Genomic DNA, 21,573 nt, shown 5'->3' on the forward strand with positions numbered 1-21,573 from the left:
CTGCTGGGACACAGGGATTCCAAGTAAGAAAGAGAACATCTCTATGATCAGCATGCTGAGTATAGAAGTGGTAAATCATCATTGAGAAGCTGTGCATGGAGAAATAAGTCTCATCTAAGGCACCAAAATACCAGATACCACATTTCCAAAAGAAGTGTGGGACCAAGATGTCAAGTTTCCTGAAGAGGTGGTTGAAAACTCGTCCAAATCACAGTAAAAAGGTCCAGAGGAGGGTTTTTTGGAAGCTGCCGCTGGCATTCCGTAAATCCTGCTCCACCTCAGCTACAGGGGAGGGGTGGAACTCTTCCCATCATCTCAAGCCCAGGAAAAGGACTCTGTGGTATGACCTAGGGAGCCCATGACAGGTCCCTGCAATGGGGTGGACGCCACATCTGTCTCACGCCTGAGAAATAGAAAGGACTGGCTGCTACCTGCTCTGAGGACAAGAGAGGTGGTTGCTATGCAGAATCAGCTCACACTCACCCACTCTGAGCTGACAAGGATCAGGATACGTGTCCCTAAAATACGGCAGCTTGGCATAATGAATATTTCAAGCTGAAGAAATCTGAGAAAGAGCAGGCATGGGAAGGATGTTCTGACCTACCCCTGAAGCAGGTCATATGACAGCGGTTCTCAACCTGTGGGTCGCGACCCCTTTGGCGGTCTCAACCTGTGGGTCGCCTAAGACCATCCTGCATATCAGATATTTACATTACGATTCATAACAGTAGCAACATTATAGTTGTGAAGTAGCAACAAAAATAATTTTGTGGTTGGGTCACATGAGGAACTGTATTTCAAGGGCCAGAAGGTTGAGAACCACTGTCATATGACCTTCTGTGAAAGTGCCCTCTCCATAACTAGAGGAAAGGGGCATCCTTGTCTCCACCCTTGTCTGCTGAAAGGAATTCTGAACGAGCAGGCCTGTGTTTCCCCAGCTCATGAAACTCAGCTCATACCCTTTCTGTCCTATCGCAATGCTCCACTCATCAAACCTTGCATTAAAACATTCAGGTTTAAGCACTTCTTTGGGTCTTCATCTCCTTATGAAGGCTTCCACGTCATGTAAAACTCCAATTAAAATGCTCCCTGGTGTGACTCAGTGGTTGACACAGCACCATTGACTGGCTGCCTCCTGCACCCCTCACACTGGGGATCAAGCCTGCAACCTGGGCATGTGTCCTAACCGGGAATCGAACAGTGACCTCCTGGTTCATAAGTCAACACTCACTCAATCACTGAGCCATGCTGGCTGGGCCAACAAGCTAAATTTCATTAACATGATCAACAAATTAAGACCTCAAGAGTAAGTCAAACCAAACACAACTATCAAATTACCACATTAAGGATATATATTGAATTGTTACTGAAAGATTTATGAGGGCACACTTGAGCTGTGTTTAACAAAAATAACTCCCTATTAATACACCCACCTACGAAGACTAGATTCACAGATAGAGAAATTAATAAGATATTACAAATGGAAACAACCTACTTTTACATCTTCTACAAGTAAAGGGCTAACAGCTATTACAGTCACAATGTCAATGTTCAGGAAAGGAAATGGGTTTTGACTCAAGCAGTGCCTAGGATATCTGTTGCTCTGGCCGTTCTTTTGATAACCACCTCATGATTTCCCTCTAGGGAACCCTTCTCAGATCACATGGTTCACTCGAGACTGACAGCTGCTCACAGCCCTAGCTCTGGGGATGATCCAGGTGGCTAATGAGGGAACAGCAAGGGCACGCATTCCCTGGTTAGGCAGGCCACCTGGGTCCAGCTGGCACTCTGAGGAAGGAAGCTCTCCTTTTGCTGGGCTTTCTAAAATGGTAGATCAGAAGCTAGAGTTCCTGGCAGCAATCTTTGCTTCCACATGGGAAGAGCTCACCTGAGAACCAAACCAACAGAAGGGAAGAACAGGGACAGGAAGAGATTCCTGATGACATCATTTGGGCACCTTGATCCAACCCTGCCAAAGTTTTACCCTATAATTTTTCAAATACACCAGTCAAAAAACGACCTTTTCTTTTAAGCCACATCTGAGTTGGGATTCTGTCGCAACCAAGCGCTGCTAATACTAGCAGCCATTTTAAACCACAATAATCCAAAAACTAAAAAAAAAAAAGCTCCTGCCTCCTTGTAAAAGTCTCAACTTCCTCTAGGATGCTTCAGCCTATAATTTCCTTCCCGTCCTCTGATTTTCTAAGCGATTATTGGGTACCTACCCAGGTATTCAATTACCTACCCCCTTTGTTGTTACTTAGTCCTCAAGGCCTCATCCCAACTATACAAAGATGGTCAAGGAGGAGCTAAAATTCTTTCTATCTTTGACAGCATCTTCCACCCTACAAAGTACAAGTAGACAAATCATGTATGAGAAAGAAAAGGTAACTACAGATGGTCTGCATCAAAGTAGAAAACTTGCCCTAGCCGGTTTGGCTCAGAGGATAGAGTGGACTAAAGGGTCATGGGTTCGATTCCAGTCAAGGCACGTACCTTGGTTGCAGGCTTGATCCCCGGCTCTGGTCGGGGTGCATGCAGGAAGCAACCAATTGATGTATCTCTCTCACATCGATGTTTCTCTGTCTCTCCCCTGCTCCCTTCCACTCTCTCTTAAAAAACAAAAAACAAAAAACAAAAAACCTCAATGGAAAAATATCCTCAGGTGAGGATTCACACACACACAAAAGAAAACTTATACCTTTACTGGAATTGAGCTTGAAGGGATGTTGGTTAAGGTCATCTCTATCCACTCATTCAAACGCTAATAATACACCAGGGAATAAGACAAGGTCCCCACTTTAACAGTTAGCTGGGCTGTGGGTCTCTCCCAAACCCCTCCTAAGAGAGACCACTGGTATCTAAAGACTTAACCACTGAGCCACGCTGGCTGGGCTGGACTCAGTTTTCACTGAACAAGAATCTCACTCATCCAAAATGGCAGTAAAAGGTGGGTGAGCAAAAGGAACCGGGAGGCCAAGGACAGTTATTACCCACTACAGCAGCTTCTGTCTGAACCTAATCGACTTCCTCATGGAAGTACATTTTTGAATATTTGTTCCCATACTTAGTGCATGTAAGGAAGTGATGTATTTTACACACATACACACCCAGCAGTGATCTACAATCCTCTATTTGAAATACTGAAATCCAAAAAGCTCTCAATAGTGACAACCTTTCTGTTTATTATTTGGCAGCAAAACTTGACCTGACCTGAACTTATTTAGTGGCAAAACTTGGCCTAAACTTACTGGAAGTTATTTATAGTCTTTATTTTCCTCACTGAGTGTGAACAGTCATATGTTCCGCTGTAAAAGATACTGGTATTTAATTATAAGGTCATTCAGTAGTTCCAGAAGTTTCAGATAAGGGAATATAGATTTGTGTATAAATAATTCAACTAAGTAATAATGGTCCTGGAATAATACATTTTTTACTTCAAAAGCATATACAATATCAACTAACAAAGGACAAATATTTAAAATCAGGACTTTCTAAGCTAAAATGAATCTTGAGAGCATAGTTAAGCTCGTGCCCTAATTTGTAGATGAGGACACTAGACTCCCAAGGGCACATGACTTGCCCAAGAAAACCAGTTTTCAACAGACAAGTTCCCACCTGCTACCCTCACCCCAAGGCAATGAACTTCAGTGAACTTTAGATCCCAGCTTGAGGGTCCTCGCTGTGGATTAGGATCCAGCTCTGCTTTTGTTGATCAGAGTGCCCATGGGTTCTCCAGAAAATACCTGGTTGAATTTAAGGGAAAAGTAAAAAAATACTTGAAAATATACTTCCCTCCCTCATTTCCACTTCTGTCTCAGAATTTGGATGCATGTACAGCCAATACCACCTATTCTAAGAGGGAAGGTTTGGTTCAGTGGATAGAGTGTCAGTCTGTGGACTGAGGGGGTCTCAGGTTTGATTCCAATCAAGGGCACATACCAGAGTTGCAGGCTCGATCCCCAGGAGGGGGCCTGTGAGAGGCAGCTGATCAATGATTCTCTCTCATCATTGATGTTTCTAACTCTCTCTCCCACTCCCTTCCTCCCTGAAGTCAATAAAAATATACTTACCAAAAAAAAAAGAGGGAAGGAAAAAATATTCTGAATTCAGTTAACAATTAGTGAAATTATTAACAAGTTGGTAATATTAACTATATGATGACAGCATTCTTATTTCAAAATAAGGATTAAAGATATAAATCAGTTGATGATGATAATAATAGTAGCAGTAGTTACTATCTTTTAAGGAGAGTCTGTTATGTGCCAGGAACTATGTGTGGTACTTTACATACTTACTTGGTTCTATCAAACCTGCAAGGAAGGTATTCTTGCCTCCACTTTAAAGACGAGGAAGTTGAGAGGTTCAGAGAGCTTACTAAGTATCCTTTCCAAGACCACACAAAGGACAGTCTGGGCTGTGTGAGAGATGTGCTCACCAGTACAGCTCTGGAGCCATATACTGCCCTTGAACCCAGCTCTGCCACGGACTGGCTAGATTAACTTGTGCAAGTGCCTTAGTTTCATCACCTATAAAATGGGTGTAATAACAGTACCCATCTCACAGGGGTGTTGTAAGTATTAAATGAGTGAATGTGAAAGCAGTTCAGAGAAAGCCTGGAACTTGTGTTAACTATGTATTAACTATTATCACAGTCATGCCCAATGTATTAACTATTACCATGATCACGAACACTGGCACCAGCATTCAAACCCAGATCTGCTGTACAGATTAACAACATGAGTGGTATTGAGTCTCTCCCACGCCACCAGTTAACGTTGTTTGCCTCTCATTTCTTTTGTTTGTTCCAAACTCTAAGATCTGTGGTCATCTCAAGACTGACAAAAGTCTTTCTTTTGGTAAATAAATAACCAGGCCCTGAATATATAAAATAAAAAATTCCAACAACTGATGCCTCTAAGGCACCTTCACACTGTAGGGGTTTTAATAAACAGTTCATTTAAATTACTCAGGGCCCAAAAATAAATCTTATCAATAAGACACAACTATACATAGACACATTCACTGTATTTCGCTGCAACACATGAAACAAAGATAGAACAGCAGGTGTATATCAGTTACATTTTCCACTTACAAGTCTGGGGCACTTTCTCACCCTCACTTACAAAATGTACTGTTATTAGCCCCTAGACCAGTGATGGGGAACCTATGACACGCGTGTCAGAGGTGACACGTGAACTCATTTTTTTGGTTGATTTTTCTTTGTTAAATGGCATTTAAATATATAAAATAAATATCAAAAATATAAGTCTTTGTTTTACTATGGTTGCAAATATCAAAAAATTTCTATATGTGACACGGCACCAGAGTTAAGTTAGGGTTTTTCAAAATGCTGACACGCCGAGCTCAAAAGGTTCACCATCACTCCCCTAGACCAACCTTTCACCTGGCTGGTGTGGTTCAGTGATTGAGCTTGACCTATGAACCATGAGGTCACCCTTAGATTCCCAGTCAGAGCACATGCCCGGGTTTGGGCTCAATCCCCAGTAGGGGCGTGCAGGAAGCAGCTGGTCAATGTTTCTCGCTTACATGTTTCTCTCTCTCCCTCTCTCTTTCTATAAATCAATAAAAACATATTTAAAAAAGAAAAGAATACCGTATGAGACCCAACCCGAACCAAAAGGGCTGTTTCAGTCATGAAAATGTTTAAAAAGTGTCTATCCGGAGCGCACAAAAATCAATTAAACCCGTGCTTCCACCTCCCAAACCTGTTGCTTGGACCCTCTGAGGAGTTCCCAGCCTGACCCAACTACCTTACTGTACTGTTAACTAAAAGCAGAGTCACAAGGGCAGGGCTTGTGTGACCTGGGACCTAAATTATTAGCCTACCCCATGACCCCAGGGCTTGTGCTGGCTCCCAAGAGGTTAAGCGCTGGAGTCCAAAATCATTAAGGTGCCCTGGTCACGTGGGTCACGTGAGGGTGATCTCGGGACAGGGAAAAGTGGAGGTGCCAAGAGATCGCTCACATCAGTGTGTGCACACCTGCCAGCAGGGCCACCTGACGGTGTACAGTTGTCCCAAATGACAGAGCAAACGTGCAAAAGAGTCCCCTTGCACACCGAGTCCTTTCAATGTTGAGCCAGTACACTATTCCCACTGCAAATTCATGGGCAATGACACACGCGCCCTTGGATAAAGTTTTGAGAACCGGGAAGAAACTAAGTTAAGAAGATTAAAGTGCCTTTGCCAAAGGGGAAATGGTTATAAGGGTGACACCCGAGGGGCAACACTGTCGGAGGCGCCAGGGATCAGAATTTAGGAACAGAAAGACACCAACTCGGTTCCAGGAGGGGGTTCCTGGAGGTTAAGGCCCGAGGGAGAAAGTCAAGTGACTTGGGGACCCCGAAGAATGCACCCGGTGGGAAAGGGAACCCGCAAAACGAGCTCCTATTCCCCCCAAACCATTAGGGGGGACGAAATCTCGATCCCAGACGCTGAGAGCCGGTCTGAGTCCTCCGCGCCTCCGGGGAAAGGGCCGGCGCTGGGACGGGTCCTCGCGGCGTCAGGGAGGATGGGGACGCAGGGGTCACGCGCGCCCGGAATCGCGGCGTCCCGGGCTCGGCGAGGGCGCCAGGGTTCGGGGGCCGCGGGGCCGTGCGGGTTCAGGGCGCCTTGGCCGGGGATCCCGAGCCGCTACTCACCTCGCCGAACTGGAAGGCGGAGACGATGGTGACAACGACGCCCACGAAGCAGACGTAGAGCCCATACCTGTGGGACAGGCAGGTATAGGTCTGTCTCTGCAGGAGCTTGAGCAGCATCACCCCGGCCGCCGCCACGCCACGCCCCGAGGAGCCAGAGCCGGAGCCGGAGCCTCAGTGCGCCGCCATGCAGCGGCCCCCACCGGGCCGCCCGCTCAGATCACGGCCTCCGGCCGCCGCGCATTGCAGCTCCGGCGATGGACGCCGGCTCGGCTCCGCGCCGCGGCCGCCGCTTCCGGGAGCCGGGAGCCCACGCCTTCGGCGCGGCGGAGGCGGACCTGCACCCCGCAAGGCAGCCAGCGCCGCCCCGGTCTGGCCGGGCGAGAGGCGGCGGCAGCGGCGGCGGCGGCGGCGGCGGCGGCGGCGGGGTCGGCAGCGCCCCCTGGAGGGCGGAGGGGCGGAGGCAGGCGCGCGCCCTCCCGGTCTGCGCGTGCGCGGCGGCCCTCCAGACTGGGCGGGGGACCCCGAAGCCGCGTGGGGCAGCCCAGCTGAGATAAGATCGGTTCTGCAAGGACTCTGTGTCACAGGCCGCGCTGTTATGCCACGAATACTTCTGTGCTCACATCCCTTTCTTCATCTACAACAACTGGGAAATATGGTTCATAGGGCTCCTTCCCCCTCTGGCTCTCTAACCATATTGCTTGAATGAGGAAACTTTGGAGCTAAATGTGCCAAAAACTAAATTAATTCATTTATTGATTTAAAATGTAGTTAGTGTCCCGTGCCTAGCTTAGTGTTTGGTGTCAGGTATTCAGAAATTCACTAGACTTGGCCACCTTCCCAGAGAGCCTAGTTGGGGAGATAAACACGTTAAAGGATCAAGTGCAAAACAATTATGATAGAAACGGGGGTGGTCGGATATTTTCACTTTGGCTCCAGGTGATGTTGAGGATGGCCTACCCTCCGCGCCTCTTATTGGTGAGAGATTTTGTTTTCTCTGAATATACCCTAGTTAATATGATTTTTGTCTTAAATTGAGCCACCTGGGGAAACAATCCACTTACCCAGTGTTGCCATCATTCATAGCATTTTTAGAATTATCTTCACAACCAGTTTCAGGGATATACTCAAAATATGCACTCAACTGGAAGGTCAAATGCCATGAACAGATTTGCAAAAGGGAGTGACTGCCTTTGCTCCATTCTAAAGTGAAGTGTTGACACTTCTCAGTCCTTTTAATCCTTTAGGAGAAGCTGATGTGTGATCTATACATACATGGCAAAATTATGTCAGTTGTGCAAGACACTTATAAAGTGTTAGGGGCAGAAATTGAATATTGGGGACTAGCTATAGTTATAAGAAACATTAATTATTTTATGTTAACCTTGATTGGTTTTTTTTTTTCTTTCTTTTTTTTTTTATTGCTTAAAGTATTACAAAGGGTATTACATATGTGTCCATTTTTAACCTTGATTGTTTTGTTCTAATTAAATAAACACATTCTAACCTGGCCATATGCCCCAAGGACCTGGGAGTTAGCCTTGGACCTGGGAGTTAACCTTGGAATGCGTCCATTCTCATTTGAGAACTGCCTATTATCATGGAGAGATTAACAACCTTGTTGCTGAAACAATGGAGTCCTACCCCACCCTGCATTCCTATCCTCCTATATAATCCTATATAATAATCCTATATAATAAAAGGCTAATAAGCAAATCAACCAAATGGTGGAACAACTGGTTGCTAGGATGTGCACTGACCACCACCAGGAGGACGCTCAATGCAGGAGCTGCCCCCTGGTGGTCAGTGCGCTCCCACAGAGGGAGCACTGCTCAGCCAGAAGCCACCAGGCTCATGGCTGGCAAGCTCCCGCCTCCACAGCAGTGGGACATCCCTCCAGGGCTTGAGGACTGTGAGAGGGCGCAGGCCAGGCTGAGGGACCCCCTCCCACACCCCCATCTCATGCACTGGGCCTGTAATCCAATATTAGTAGCTGGTTTATGTGAGGGTGCAGAGCAGTTTTTCGTGAATGGCTGCTCTCCTATACTGCCGGCATTTTTGGAATAAAGCTCATATATGATTCAACCCTGTCTCTGCTTATTTGGCTTAAGTAGTGACCAGCAGCCTGGACCCATTTGTTGTCTGGTTTCGAAAGTTTCAAGGTCTTTTCAAGCATGGTAACATATAAAACCATCTATCATTCACAAAACTCTCTTAAAATGTTTGTTTCCACAATAATGATGACCAACATTTACTTAGCTTCTACCGTGGGCTGAGTCACCTAATTTCTCACAACAACCTTCTAAGGTAGATATCATTACTATAGCCATTCTACAAATGATGAAACTGAGGTAGAAAGATGTTAAATAACTGTCTAATATCACACAACCAGTAAATGACAGAATTGAGATTGTTATGCCGAGGTTTCAAGATCCCCAAAAGACCACCACCAGGGAGCCAGCCGAGTCCGATGCAAAAGCAAAGAGTCTTTATTCAAACCCGGGTTTGGCTCCCCTACCTTCCTTACTGACACATCAGCAAGTGGCAGAGAGAGCCAGCTTTGTGGGGAGAGGGATTTTATAGTAAGGGGAGGAGAGAGGACTGTGGGCCCTGCCGATTGGCCAGGCGCAAGTCGGTGTCTTGTTACACAGGATGTGGTCATATCTATGGCTCGCACTTCCCTTGATTATCATTGGTTAGTTTAAAGAAATCCTAGGTGTGGCTAGCAGAGGCTTGGGCTTCTTCCGGGAAGAAGCTCTTTGCTGAGCACATGGCTCTGCCCAAAAATGAAGGATTCGGGGCAAGATGGAGGGCGTAGCCCTCGCCCTTTCAAGATTTGAACAGGGTGGCTAAGTGGTTGAGTGTCAACCTATGAGGCAGGAGTTCATGGTTCAATTCCTGGTGAAGGCACATGCCCTAGATTTGGGCTTGATCCCCAATAGGGGGTGTGCAGGAGGTAGCTGATCAATGATTCTCTTTCATCATTGATGTTTCTATCTCTCTCTCCCTCTCCCTTCCTCTCTTTGAAATCAATAAAAATATATATATATATTTTTAAAAATCAATAAAAACATATCTTTAAAAAATTGTTTGATATTTTGTCCTTTTTGTTAGGTATGCGCCAAAAGGAGCCAGGCCAAGAGACGTTGTGAGAGTTTAAGAAATTTTATTACATTCTCTCACAGTGGACTGAGACCTGTGTGTCGGTGTCAGCCCCAAGGGGGTGGTTAGGTTCTCTTATTTAGGGTAGAAGTATGCAATATAAGGTCAGGGTGTGGGTGCATGAGTTGGTCAAGTGGAGGGGAGGGCATGAGTAGGTCAAGGGAGTCAGGGGAGGAAAGTGCAGAGGTTGGTCAAGTGAAGGGAGATTCATCTTATCTTGCTTTTGCAGGCACCAGCCATATGTCTAAGCTATGGGAAAAGGTTGTAACAATATATATTTCAGAAAACATGTCCAAGTAGGAGAGATTAGGGGTAGTTCATCCTAACCCTTTTCACATTAACATGAAAGCTTCAGCCCTAGCTGGTTTGGTGCAGTGGATAGAGCAACGGCCCGTGGACTGAAGGGTCTCGGGTTCGATTGCAGTCAAGAGCACATACCTTGATTGCAGGCTCCTTCCCCAGCCCCAGGTATGGGAGGTAACCAATCGATGAAGCTCTCTCGCATTGATGTTTCTCTTTCACTGTCTCTCCCCGTCCCTTCCAGTCTCTCTAAAAATCAATGGGAAAATATCCTCAGGTGAGGATTAACCAAAAACAAAATGAAAACTTCAAATATAACCAAGCTCTCTGATTTGTTTTTAAAGTTAATCTTTCGCTAAAGGATAAGAAAAAAGAGCAATTTTTTTTTGAGCAGTCCTGCACAAAAAGGAGCCTCTTGTCCCAGGCCTACAAAACATATGCCGTGTATTGAGATGGTGTGCTTGGAAGGCCTTACCGGGAGCTGATAAGAAAACTGAACTTAAACAAAGAGCTTTAACTAGCAGAGTAAGCAAAATTGAAATAACTCCTGATAAATCTGTATTTAGTGAATCCTTGCTTTATTCAAGGTAAAAAGAGAGAATGTCCACATTGTGAAATGCTTTTACTGTTCAGCTTTAGGCTTGAAAAGCTTGCTTGTTGCCAAGAAGCACATTTTGATTTTGTACCCCCCTCTTTTCAGGATAAACACTGTGTGTTCATAATACATATGCCTGTGGCAAGTGACCTCATCCCTTTCTTTCTTAATTCTAATATAAGAAAGCCAGGAGAGCTTTTAGTTTTTTTTCAAAAATAGTAAATAAAACAGAATTATTGAGAAATTTGATTGCTTCTGATAGAATGCCAAGAGCCAAAATATAACATGTCCTACTCTTTATAGTTATTTATTTATTTATTTATTTATTGGAAAAGATGGAAATTTATTGAGAAACAAGCACAGACTCCCACGTGGGGAGGGGGAGAGAGTCCCCTGTCCTACTCTTTATTTAAAAAAGTTGTTTTTAATATATTTTTATTAGGCGACATATGTGATAATTTTCAACAATAAAGATTTTAAATGTATATGTATGTATATATATTGATTTCAAAGAGAGAGAGAGAGAGAGAGAGAGAAGCATGCGTGATGAGGGAAGAATCATTGATCGGCTGCCTTCTGCATACCCGCTACTGGGGATCAGGTCCACAACCTGGGCAGGTGCCCTGACCAGGAATTGAACTGTGACCTCCTGGTTCATAGGTAAACCCTCAACCACTGAGCCACATTGGCCAGGCTTTATTTTGTTGTGATTTCAAAGACATCATGCATGTATAAACAAATATGCATATTTTTACATACTTTATTCATTTGATACTTAGGGTGGTTGTTTTTTTAAAAATCATTGAATTGTACATTTTATTTATTTTTAATCCTCACCAGAGGATATATTTCCACTGATTTTTAGAGAGTGAGTGGAAGAAAGAGGGAAGGAAAGACAGAGAGAAATATTGATGTGAGAGAAACACATCAATTGGTTGCCTCCTGCACAAGCCCTGACCAGGGCCCAGGCCAGGAAGGAGTCTGCAACCGAGGTACATGTCCTTGACCAGGAATCAAACCTGGGACTCTTCAGTCCACAGGCCAAGCTCTAGCCACTGAGTCAAGCCCGCTAGGGCATTTTGTGTGTTTGTTTTGTTTTTCTATCTTTTAGCTACAGAATATAGACATCATAAAAGCAGGAGACTTGCCCATCTTATTCATAACTTGTTCATATTTCCACCTTTAGCATTGTTCTTGACTATAGTAGCCCATTGATTTAAAAAAAGTATTATATAAATGAATATCTTTTACACTGATAAAAGTATTAAAATATCTAGTTGGCAACTACTGAAGTTTAGGTGAACTGAACTGTAATGTGTTGTTAAAGAAAATGACATGGAGAATAGCTAAACTTTGAAGTAGAACGCACCTTGAAAACTGTCTGGACATGAATCAAGTATTTTGGTTTGGGGGATTTCCAGAAATGTAGTCAAGTCATCTAGGTTTTAAAATCCCCGTTGTGGTTATTGCTATTTACTCTCTGTTTGTTTCATTTTGTGCATTACTTCTTTATATCTTCTCAACTTTTTTCTAAAAAAAAAAAATTATTTTTTTTTTTGCTTACTCTTTGGCTATTCTATTTTCTTGTGTTTTGTTTTGTTTTTTCAACTCTCACTGATTTGTGTTTTACCTTTGTAACTTCCTTTCCTCTTATTCTCTGAATTTGCTCTGCTTTTCTTGTACTAGTTTCTCAAATTTAAACTTAGCTCAATTTGTTGTCTTTATTGCTTTTAATAAATGTTTCAAATCTATTCACTTTCCTCTAGGTGCTAATTTTATTGCATCTCATAAATGTTGGACTGGGATGCAGGTGCACATGGGGAGTTTGGGCTCTGCTGGGGGCGCCTGGCCTGGGCACACGGTGTCCACATCAGGCCTAGGGCAGGGTGGTAACTGTGCTCTCTGGGTGTGCATGGCTAGGGCAGGGCACCGCGGATATTCTCACCTACTGGTGCACTAACCCACCACACAGCAGAAGGAAGGAAAAACCCCTTTATTCCTGTAAAAATCCCTCTGTCGCCCTCTACTGGCAAAGCCTAGCATCGTACTCACTGCAAAGGAGAAATGTTTGGGAGTCCAGTCTGTTATCACAGAGCAGGTTCTGAAAGGGTGAATTTGGAACTAAGAGACAACAGTTGATAACTGACACATCTACAAAACTAGGTTTGCGGGTGAGATTTAGATTTTCCTCGTCATATAAACGTGCAGGTTTTCATCTGGACGTGAGTGACATGGGGAGAGAGACAGGGCAAAGGGCACCTATTGTAGCTAGTGAGTCCCTGCGAATGTGTAGTTCTGAAGCCAGTGGTGGAGTCAGCAGCTTCCTTGGCCGCTCATTTCAGCCGAGGCTTTTGGAGCCCTTTCTACAAATTCAACCCAACGTCTCTGTTCATCCCTCCTCAAGGTTCATGGACGAACCAACTGAATCTCTTTCTGCTTAAATCAGTGAGTGGATTCGTTAATCTACAGATACTCTGACCAAAACATGGTAAGGAACATTTGGATGATACCAACTCTTTAGAATTCATCGAGGCTTCCTTTGTTGCCTAGTACATGGCCACATTTTGTGACTGTTTCAGATATGCTAAAAAAGAATATATATTTTTCCATCTCTCTCTCTCCTGCCATCCATTTAACAAGAGATTTCAAATAGTTCCCAGGGTCAATATCAAGCCCACCATAATATACTTTGCAGAATCTACCTATTTGCAAAAGCTAACTCATATCCCTATGTTTGAGAGTTGGATCAGTTTCCTGATTGCCAAGCCTCTGGAACTTCATGATCTCTGTGATTTTAATTTTTTAAATCCTCACCTGAGGATATTTTTTCCATTGATATTTTAGAACAGTGGTTCTCAACCTTCCTAATGCCGCGACCCTTTAATACAGTTTCTCATGTTGTGGTGACCCCCAATTTCATTGTTACAAATTGAACATAATTAAAGCATAGCAATTAATCACAAAAACAATATGTGGTTATATACGTGTTTTCCGATGGTCTTAGGCGACCCCTGTGAAAGGGTCGTTCGACCCCCAAAGGTTGAGAACCGCTGTTTTAGAAAAAAAGGAAAGGAGAGGGAGAAAGAGAAACATTGATGTGAGGGAGACACATGGATAAGTTGTCTCCTGCATGCACCCTGAAAGGGGCCAGGGATGGAACCTGCAACCCAGGTAAGTGTTCTTAACTGGTACACAGGCCGATGCTTTAACCACTTAACATCACCGGCCAGGGCTTTGTAATTTTTTTTAAATGTTTTTTAGTTTTCTGCTCCTTAGAGCCAAAATAATGAGCAGTCAACATATATAAGTTGAGCCCAGCTTGGTGTGGCTCAGTGGTTGAACATCGACCTCTGAACCAGGAGGTGAGGTTCAATTCCTGGTCAGGGCATGTGCCCAGGTTGTGGGCTCAATCTCCGGTGTGGGCTGTGCAGGAGGCAGCTGATCAATGATTCTCTCATCATTGATGTTTTTATCTTTCTCTCACTCTCATTTCCTCTCTGAAATCAATAAAAATATTCTCTTAAAAGACATAAATATGTTGATAATACAACTGTTTGTCCAGCTCATTGCAATGTTAAGTGCATAATTAAGCAGGAAGACTTTTGCATCTTGCACAGTTGGCCTTCATAGAGGCTGCCAGGGGTAACTCTGATATTTTACTATAATAATCTTTTTGCAATACTTTACACTTGTAATAGTCATTGTAACCAGACTTAAGGAAACAGTATAAATCCAAATGATGCCAACTAATTTAGTAAGGGCATCAAATTCCAGAGTAAGTTTATCTAAACTACAAATGCCATATGTAAAAGGCTAATATAACTCGTGCCTCTGACTTTTCAGGCTAAAAGAGTGAGGAAATGACTATGGTAAGACTCTCTAAGGTACCAAGGGGTAGGGTTAGTAAATATTAGGGTTAGTATGAATAAAGGGAAACTCCTGAAAAATAAAATCAGATTTTCTTTTGTCTTTTCTTCTGCCATCAAGTACAAACTAGCCACAGGGTTCTCTAAATGGCTCCACTGTGAGGAACATATGAAACAAACAAACAAATTCTAAAAGCTGCAATATAAGTTCCCTTGCAATGTGGACCATTCTATTCCTTTCTAGGGTTAATATACCCTTTGAGTTCTTAACTTAGAGCAGCGGCATTACAGTTGCACTTGGATGAAATAGAAGTACTTTTACTCAGGCTTCCATCTCACTTCATATTGATCACTTCATACTTGAAATAGGTAAAGTCATTCTTTTTGGCTTTATTTTTACTTCACAGTGTACAGATTCACTGCTAATTAACTTGGGAAATTTTCCTGTAGATAAGCTGGAAACATTCTTTTATATTAAAACAAATTTTTCTCAAATCTATATATATAAAAACCTAAGTGGCCCTAACCGGTTTGGCTCAGTGGATAGAGTGTCGGCCTGCGGACTGAAAGGTCCCGGGTTCGATTCCGGTCAAGGGCATGTACCTGGGTTGCGGGCACATCCCCAGTAGGAGATGTGCAGGAGGCAGCTGATCGATGTTTCTCTCTCATCGATGTTTCTAACTCTCTATCTCTCTACCTTCCTCTCTGTAAAAAAATCAATAAAATATATTAAAAAACAAAACAAACAACAAAAAAAACCTAAGTGACTGTTTGACTGTTTGAACGTTCAACCATTCAACCGATAGCTATGATGTGCACTGACCACCAGGGGGCAGATGCTCAGCGCAAAGGCATGGAAACATGGGACAGACGATGAATCTCAGAGGGAAGGGGGAAGAGTGGAGGGTGTGAAGAGATTAACCAAAGATCTTATATGCATACTAGAGGCCCAGTGCACCCTCAGCCTGGCCTGCGAGGATCAGGCCAAAACCGGCCAGATGCATGAATTCGTGCACCAGTGGGTTCCCTTGGTGTGGCCTGTGGGAATCAGGTTGAAACCGACAGTTTGACATCCCCCAAGGGGTCCCAGATTACGAGAGGGTGCAAGCCAGGCCGAGGGACCCCACGGGTGCACAAATCTGTGCATTGGGCCTCTAGTATTATAAAAACAAAAAATCATGAGTCAACACCTCAGTATCCGTTGAGCAATCACGCAATGTTTGTTTCTATTTCCATTTTATATCCTAATTCTTTTTCAATTTCTTTCAATATTCTCTATTTAACATTTTAAAAAACAACTTTATTGAGATATAATTTTACATATCATAAAATTGACCCATTTTAGGTCAACAATTATTTTAGTAAATGTATAGAGTTGTTCAAACATCACCATAATCCAGAATTAGAATTTAGAATAGTATTTCTATCACTCTAAAAGTTCCTTTACTAGTATACCTGCTTACAGTTAGTCCCTCCTCCCACCTCTAGCTCTAGGCAACTAGATCCGTTTTCTGTCTCTCTAAATTTTTCTTTTCTAGAAAATGGATTAGAATCATACAGTGTCTAGAATATCTAGTCTCTTGTGCCTGGCTTCTATCACTTAGCATGATGCTCTAGACCAGGGGTGGGCAAACTTTTTGACTCGAGGGCCACAATGGGTTCTTAAATTGGACCGGAGGGCCGGAACAAAAGCATGGATGGAGTGTTTGTGTGAACTAATATAAATTCAAAGTAAACATCATTACATAAAAGGGTACAGTCTTTTTTTCTTTTAGTTTTATTCATTTCAAATGGGCCAGATCCGGCCCTCAGGCAGTAGTTTGCCCACGGCTGCTCTAGATTCGTTCATGTTGTAGCATGTATCAGTAGTTCACTCCTTTTCATTGCTACACAGTATTCCATTGTATGCTTACAACATTTTGTTTATCTATTCACTGGTTGATAGATATTTAAATTGCTTCCAGTTTGGGGCTATTATGTATCATGCTTCCCTGATAAATTATACACATACTAGAGGCCCGATGCACAAAATTCATGCAAGAGTAGGCCTTCCTTCCTCCAGCTGCCAGCACCGGCTTCCCTCTGGCACCTGGGACCCAGGCTTCCCTCTCAGCACTGGCTTCATCCAGAAGGTCACCCAGAAGGACATCCGGTCTAATTAGCATATTACGCTTTTATTATTATAGATCTTTAGGTGGATGTATATTTTTATTTCTTGTGGGTAAATATGGAGGAATGGAATTAGTGGGCCATGTCATAAGTTTATGTTAACTTTTTAAGTAACTGTTTAAACCATTTCCAAAGCATCTCTGCCATTCTACATTCCCACCAGCGATGCAGAAGGGTTTCAGTTTTCTCTTCCTCTCCAACACTTGGCACTATCTGTCATTTTCATCTTAGTCACTCAGTGTAGTTTTGATTTGCATTTCCTTCCTTTATATAATGACTAATGATGTTATCATCTTTTCAGATCTTTATTACCCATTTGTATGCCATCTCTAGTGAAACGTTTATTCAAACCCTTTGCCCATTTTTAAGTTGGGTTCCTTCTTTTAAAAAAAAATATATTTTATTGATTTTTTACAGAGAGGAAGGAAAAGGGTAGAGAGTTAGAAACATCGATGAGAGAGAAACATTGATCAGCTGCCTCCTGCACACCTCCTACTGGGGATGTGCCCGCAGCCCAGGTACATGCCCTTGACTGGAATCGAACCTGGGACCTTGCAGTCCGCAGGCTGACGCTGTATCCACTGAGCCAAACCAGTCAGGGCTGGGTTCCTTCTTTAACCATTAGCAACCTGGTTTTTATACTTACTCTGTTAAAACTACCCTTTGAAATAATGAAATACCACTCAAATAATGAATCCTAACAAATCCAGTACTACTTTTTTATTCATCTTCTCCTGACCCTTCGGTAGTACTTGATAGTGTCTTCAATAACCCCTTTGGGAAATGTTGTCTTACTTTGAGAACTCCCTTTTTTGGGTAATAGTCCTCTTCCTGGTCTCTCTAGGTGGTCCAGTCCACGTAGACTAGACCTATACCGTCTGCTCTTCTCCTTCTAACTTTAATTCCGTGGCAGTTATAGTGTCTTTAAGGAAATGTCTAGAAGGAAATGAGATAGTTAACCATGTCTTCAGGGAAATGGTACAATCAGAACCTGGTGAGAGCCGGAGCTGTGGGAGGGGCTGCCTGGTAGGAGTTGTAGTTACGGATTGGAAGTGCAGCTGCTGTGAGAAAGGATGCAGGGAGGCAGAGAGGGAACAGAGAAATGCCCCAGACTTTTATCTATTTCTACCCTTTCATTGCCTATTGGTGCCTCCCATTGGTTGAAGCCAGAGGCTAACAGAGGAAGGGTAAAGCCATCAGTGGGATCACCAAAGGGGAAGGGAATTAATCTGGGAGCAATGAAGAATAGCCAACATAAGACCTTATTGTGCCTTCACATTCAGTGTCTAAAACACATCCCATCTCAGTGGCTAAGTCATCTCCCTGTTTTGACTTCTGTGTCTCTGTCAATGGTACCATTACTCTTCTAGTCTCCCAGGCGGGAACCTTCAGAAAGCACTCCAACCCTCCTTAAGTGATCTGCTCTGCTCATAAATGCTCTACTCCGCGTTTGGCATTAACCATCTCATGACGTTGTACTTGATGACTGCTAAGATCCTCCATACATGGAAGATTCCATGGCTTTATGGTACACAACATTATATCATGATTTTATTGAAAAACCCTCAAGTGTGAACTGTCACTTGAACAAGACTGTAAGCATTTTCAGGGCGGGGTCTGTTCGTCTTATTTCTTCAAATCCTTTTTGTGCCCATCGGTGTTCTATTAGGCCAGGGCCTCAGCAAATGTTTGTAAAATGAATAAATGAATGATTCAGACATGGACCTAAAACTCGCCCCCAAATTACAGATTTTGACAGCAAATAGTCAACACATTTCACCACTAAGTGGCAGCACCCACAGTGATAATTTCCATAGATGGCCCAATTCCAGCTAGCACATCGTGAGGCTTCACTCATTCTAGTAAAAACAGTATGATAAGAACAGAACCAGTTAGTCAAACTGTTCTTTCTGGTGAAAAAATACCAATGAATTACTTTCTCTGCAGATAATTCCTAGTAAATACAGTTAAGAACCAAAAGTGTCTGTGGGCTTAGCAAATATTTACTTTCATGTATTATTTATATGAGTATTAATATTCTTTTTGTTTTTAACTAAAGTTTAGTTTTCTTATTTTGAAAGTGTTCCATTCTTAGTATAGAATAGGTCAAAGAAGATAAAAATCTTCTTGTTCTTTTCCTCTGTAAATGTTTCACCTTGCTTTTTACTTTTGCGAATTGACCTTTAAATTACATTGTCCCAAAACAAATCATGCTCATAAAAAATAAAAACAGTACCCAGGGCCAGTGGGGCTCAGTTGGTTGAGCATTGTCCCGTGCACTGAATCGCAGGTCCGATTCCCAGTCAGGGCATATACCCAGGTTGCAGGTTCAATCCCTGGTCGGAGGCAACTGCTCCATGTTTAACCCTATTAAAAAAGAGCAATTGTAATTTTGCAGATGATAAGACTGAGACACAGAGAAATTAAATAACTTGCCCAACATCACAAAGCTAGTAAATGCCAGTGCAGGAGAAAAACACAGGCAGCCTAGCACCAGAGTCCACAGGTTGCATCATTACACTACTGCCTCTACTCTATGTTCATAATATACGGTCTACCCTATTCCTTTTATGGGTGCATAATATTCCACAGAATTATTTTAATGCAATATGTTTAATGGTGTCCTTACTATCCTTATTCTTTTCTTAAACTCATTGTTTATTTTTAATATTAATTTTAATTTATTGATTTGAGAGAGCAAGGAAGGGAGAGAGAGAGAGAGAGAGAGACATTAGTTTGTTGGTCCATTTATTTACACATTCATTGCTTGATTCTTACATGTGCCCTGACTGGGGATCGAACCCTCAACTTTGGCTTATTGGGATGATGCTCTAACCAACTGAGCTACCCAACTGGGGCTGACTCTCCTTATTCTTAAATTTTTGTTCATGTTTATAAATATTTGTGTCAAGCCCTAGCTAGTGTGCTCAGTGGGTAGAGCATCGTCTTGCGGACTGAAGGGTCCTGGATTTGATTCTGTTCAAGGGCACATACCTTGGCTGCATCACAATCCCCATACAGGAGGCAACCAATTGATGTGTCTTTCTCATACCAATATTTCTCTCTCCCTGTCTCTCCACCTCCATTCTCTCAAATTCTAGGAGTAGACTTGTTGAGTCAAAAGCTATGTATATTTTAATTTTGATAAATATTGTTGCATCCCTGCAGCACTCTAAATAGGCCCAGAAACACTCTATAGAGTGGTGTTTTCTTCATTTCAAAGCAAAAAGCCAGACCCAAGCCCCCTTTGCATTTGGTTCATCTCCTCATTGCAAACTGGAGTTTTCCCCTTTTCTGATTAAGCCCCTTGAGTTTCAATAGGGAGCAGTGGTTGTGTGCAAAGCAAAGGTCTTCATCTGTAATTCCTTCCCCCATATCTTCCACACCCTGAACCACAAGACCAGAGGAGGGCTTCTTTCTCAAAGGGCACCAGAATATGCCACCCCCAAATATGCCTTTTTGGCATTTGGATTATTTTGAGCTAAAGGGCTTTGAGAACCAGCAGATATCAGGAAAAGCTTTAGAAAGTGGGCACAACTTTTCCATTTGTAATGGAAATTGGCAAAGTGTCACCGGAAAGGGGACCTGGCCCTTAGCGGGTCTGCCTAGGGCAGTGATGGCAAACCTATGACACGTGTGTCAGAGGTGACACGCGAACTCATTTTTTTGGTTGATTTTTCTTTGTTAAATGGCATTTAAATATATAAAATAAATATCTAAAATATAAGCCTTTGTTTTACTATGGTTGCAAATATCAAAAAATTGCTATATGTGACACGGCACCAGAGCTAAGTTAGGGTTTTTCAAAATGCTGACACGCCTAGCTCAAAAGGTTCGCCATCACTGGCCTAGGGCCTTGCTGGTGGTGTGTGAGTTCTTGATTCCACGCAGGAAAAAAATTTAACAACGCAAGTCCAGGTGAATTTTAGAGGCTGTGTGTTAAAGCTGGGGACAGTGAAACAAGAAAGGGCTGGCGAAATGAGCTTAGGCTGGTCTGCTTTGGCTCACTAAGAAGTCAGAGAAAAGGGTGCTTGGGGGACAGGTTCAGGAGGTTTGTCTTGGATGAACTGCTGCTGCCCATTGCTGGCCTGGTTGCAAGCCTCATGGGGTCCCTTAGAGTTTAGGGGATGCGTACCTGTGGGGGAAGAAAAGGAGAGGGGAAGGGGTGAACATGCTCCCAGACAGGAGAGCTTGTCCTGGGATCTTCATTTTGAGGGCTTTTAAAGGCTGGGTGTTTAGGGGAGGTCGTGAGGGAGGATCTCAATAGACTACTCATCAGCTTCATGCTGATGTACCAAAATGAGATTTATTCTTTTAACTCATTTGTCCTTGGATGCTCTTGCAAAGGCATTAATTAGATTTCTGCTATCTGTCTCCCTGAGGAGAGTGATTTAAGCTATTTTAACCTCTGGTTGGGGAGGAGAAGTGCAAACGATTTACTCTTAAGTGTCCTTGGTTTTGGAAAGATAGGATTTAGCAGATGTCTGCAAACTGCTTGACATCTAGATTTTCTAAAAGGCTGCAAGTTGCTGTTTATCTGTCTCAGTTTCCCTATTCCGCTGTCATGGTTTACTAGTCTGTCTCAAAAGGACTTTTCCATTTGTAAAAGGTGACTCTCCCTAGCACGAAGAGGAGGACTCTGAATAACATAACCAATCTTACTAAACAACCTTATTTACCATACTTTTCCTACTCACCTTCCCATAACCTGCTTTCTCCTCCCCGCCCCCCCCCCCCCCCCCCCACACACACACACAATGCAGAAGGCCAAAACTCTGCTTTCTTTGTTTAGCCTAAGATGGTATATAAACCCAAGTTCCA

General features: G+C 43.1%; 1 protein-coding gene across 3 annotated transcripts in view; it reads right to left on the reverse strand.

Annotated features, from left to right (window-relative positions):
* GNPTAB (N-acetylglucosamine-1-phosphate transferase subunits alpha and beta) overlaps nt 1–7,038 on the reverse strand; it is a 57,544-nt gene extending 50,506 nt beyond the window's left edge. For 2 of the 3 annotated variants that reach the window (XM_036297988.1, XM_036297987.1), the window contains exon 1: nt 6,664–7,037. In XM_036297988.1, coding sequence (XP_036153881.1) covers nt 6,664–6,728 — 65 coding nt within the window. In that variant the 5' untranslated portion in view covers nt 6,729–7,037. Of the gene's footprint in view, nt 1–6,663 lie in introns of all 3 variants that reach the window. The other variant, XM_036297989.1, reaches the window with a different exon arrangement.
* Nucleotides 7,039–21,573: the final 14,535 nt, after the last annotated feature.

Source organism: Myotis myotis, unplaced genomic scaffold (genome assembly GCF_014108235.1).
Source record: "Myotis myotis isolate mMyoMyo1 unplaced genomic scaffold, mMyoMyo1.p scaffold_m19_p_3, whole genome shotgun sequence".
Classification (NCBI taxonomy): domain Eukaryota; kingdom Metazoa; phylum Chordata; class Mammalia; order Chiroptera; family Vespertilionidae; genus Myotis; species Myotis myotis.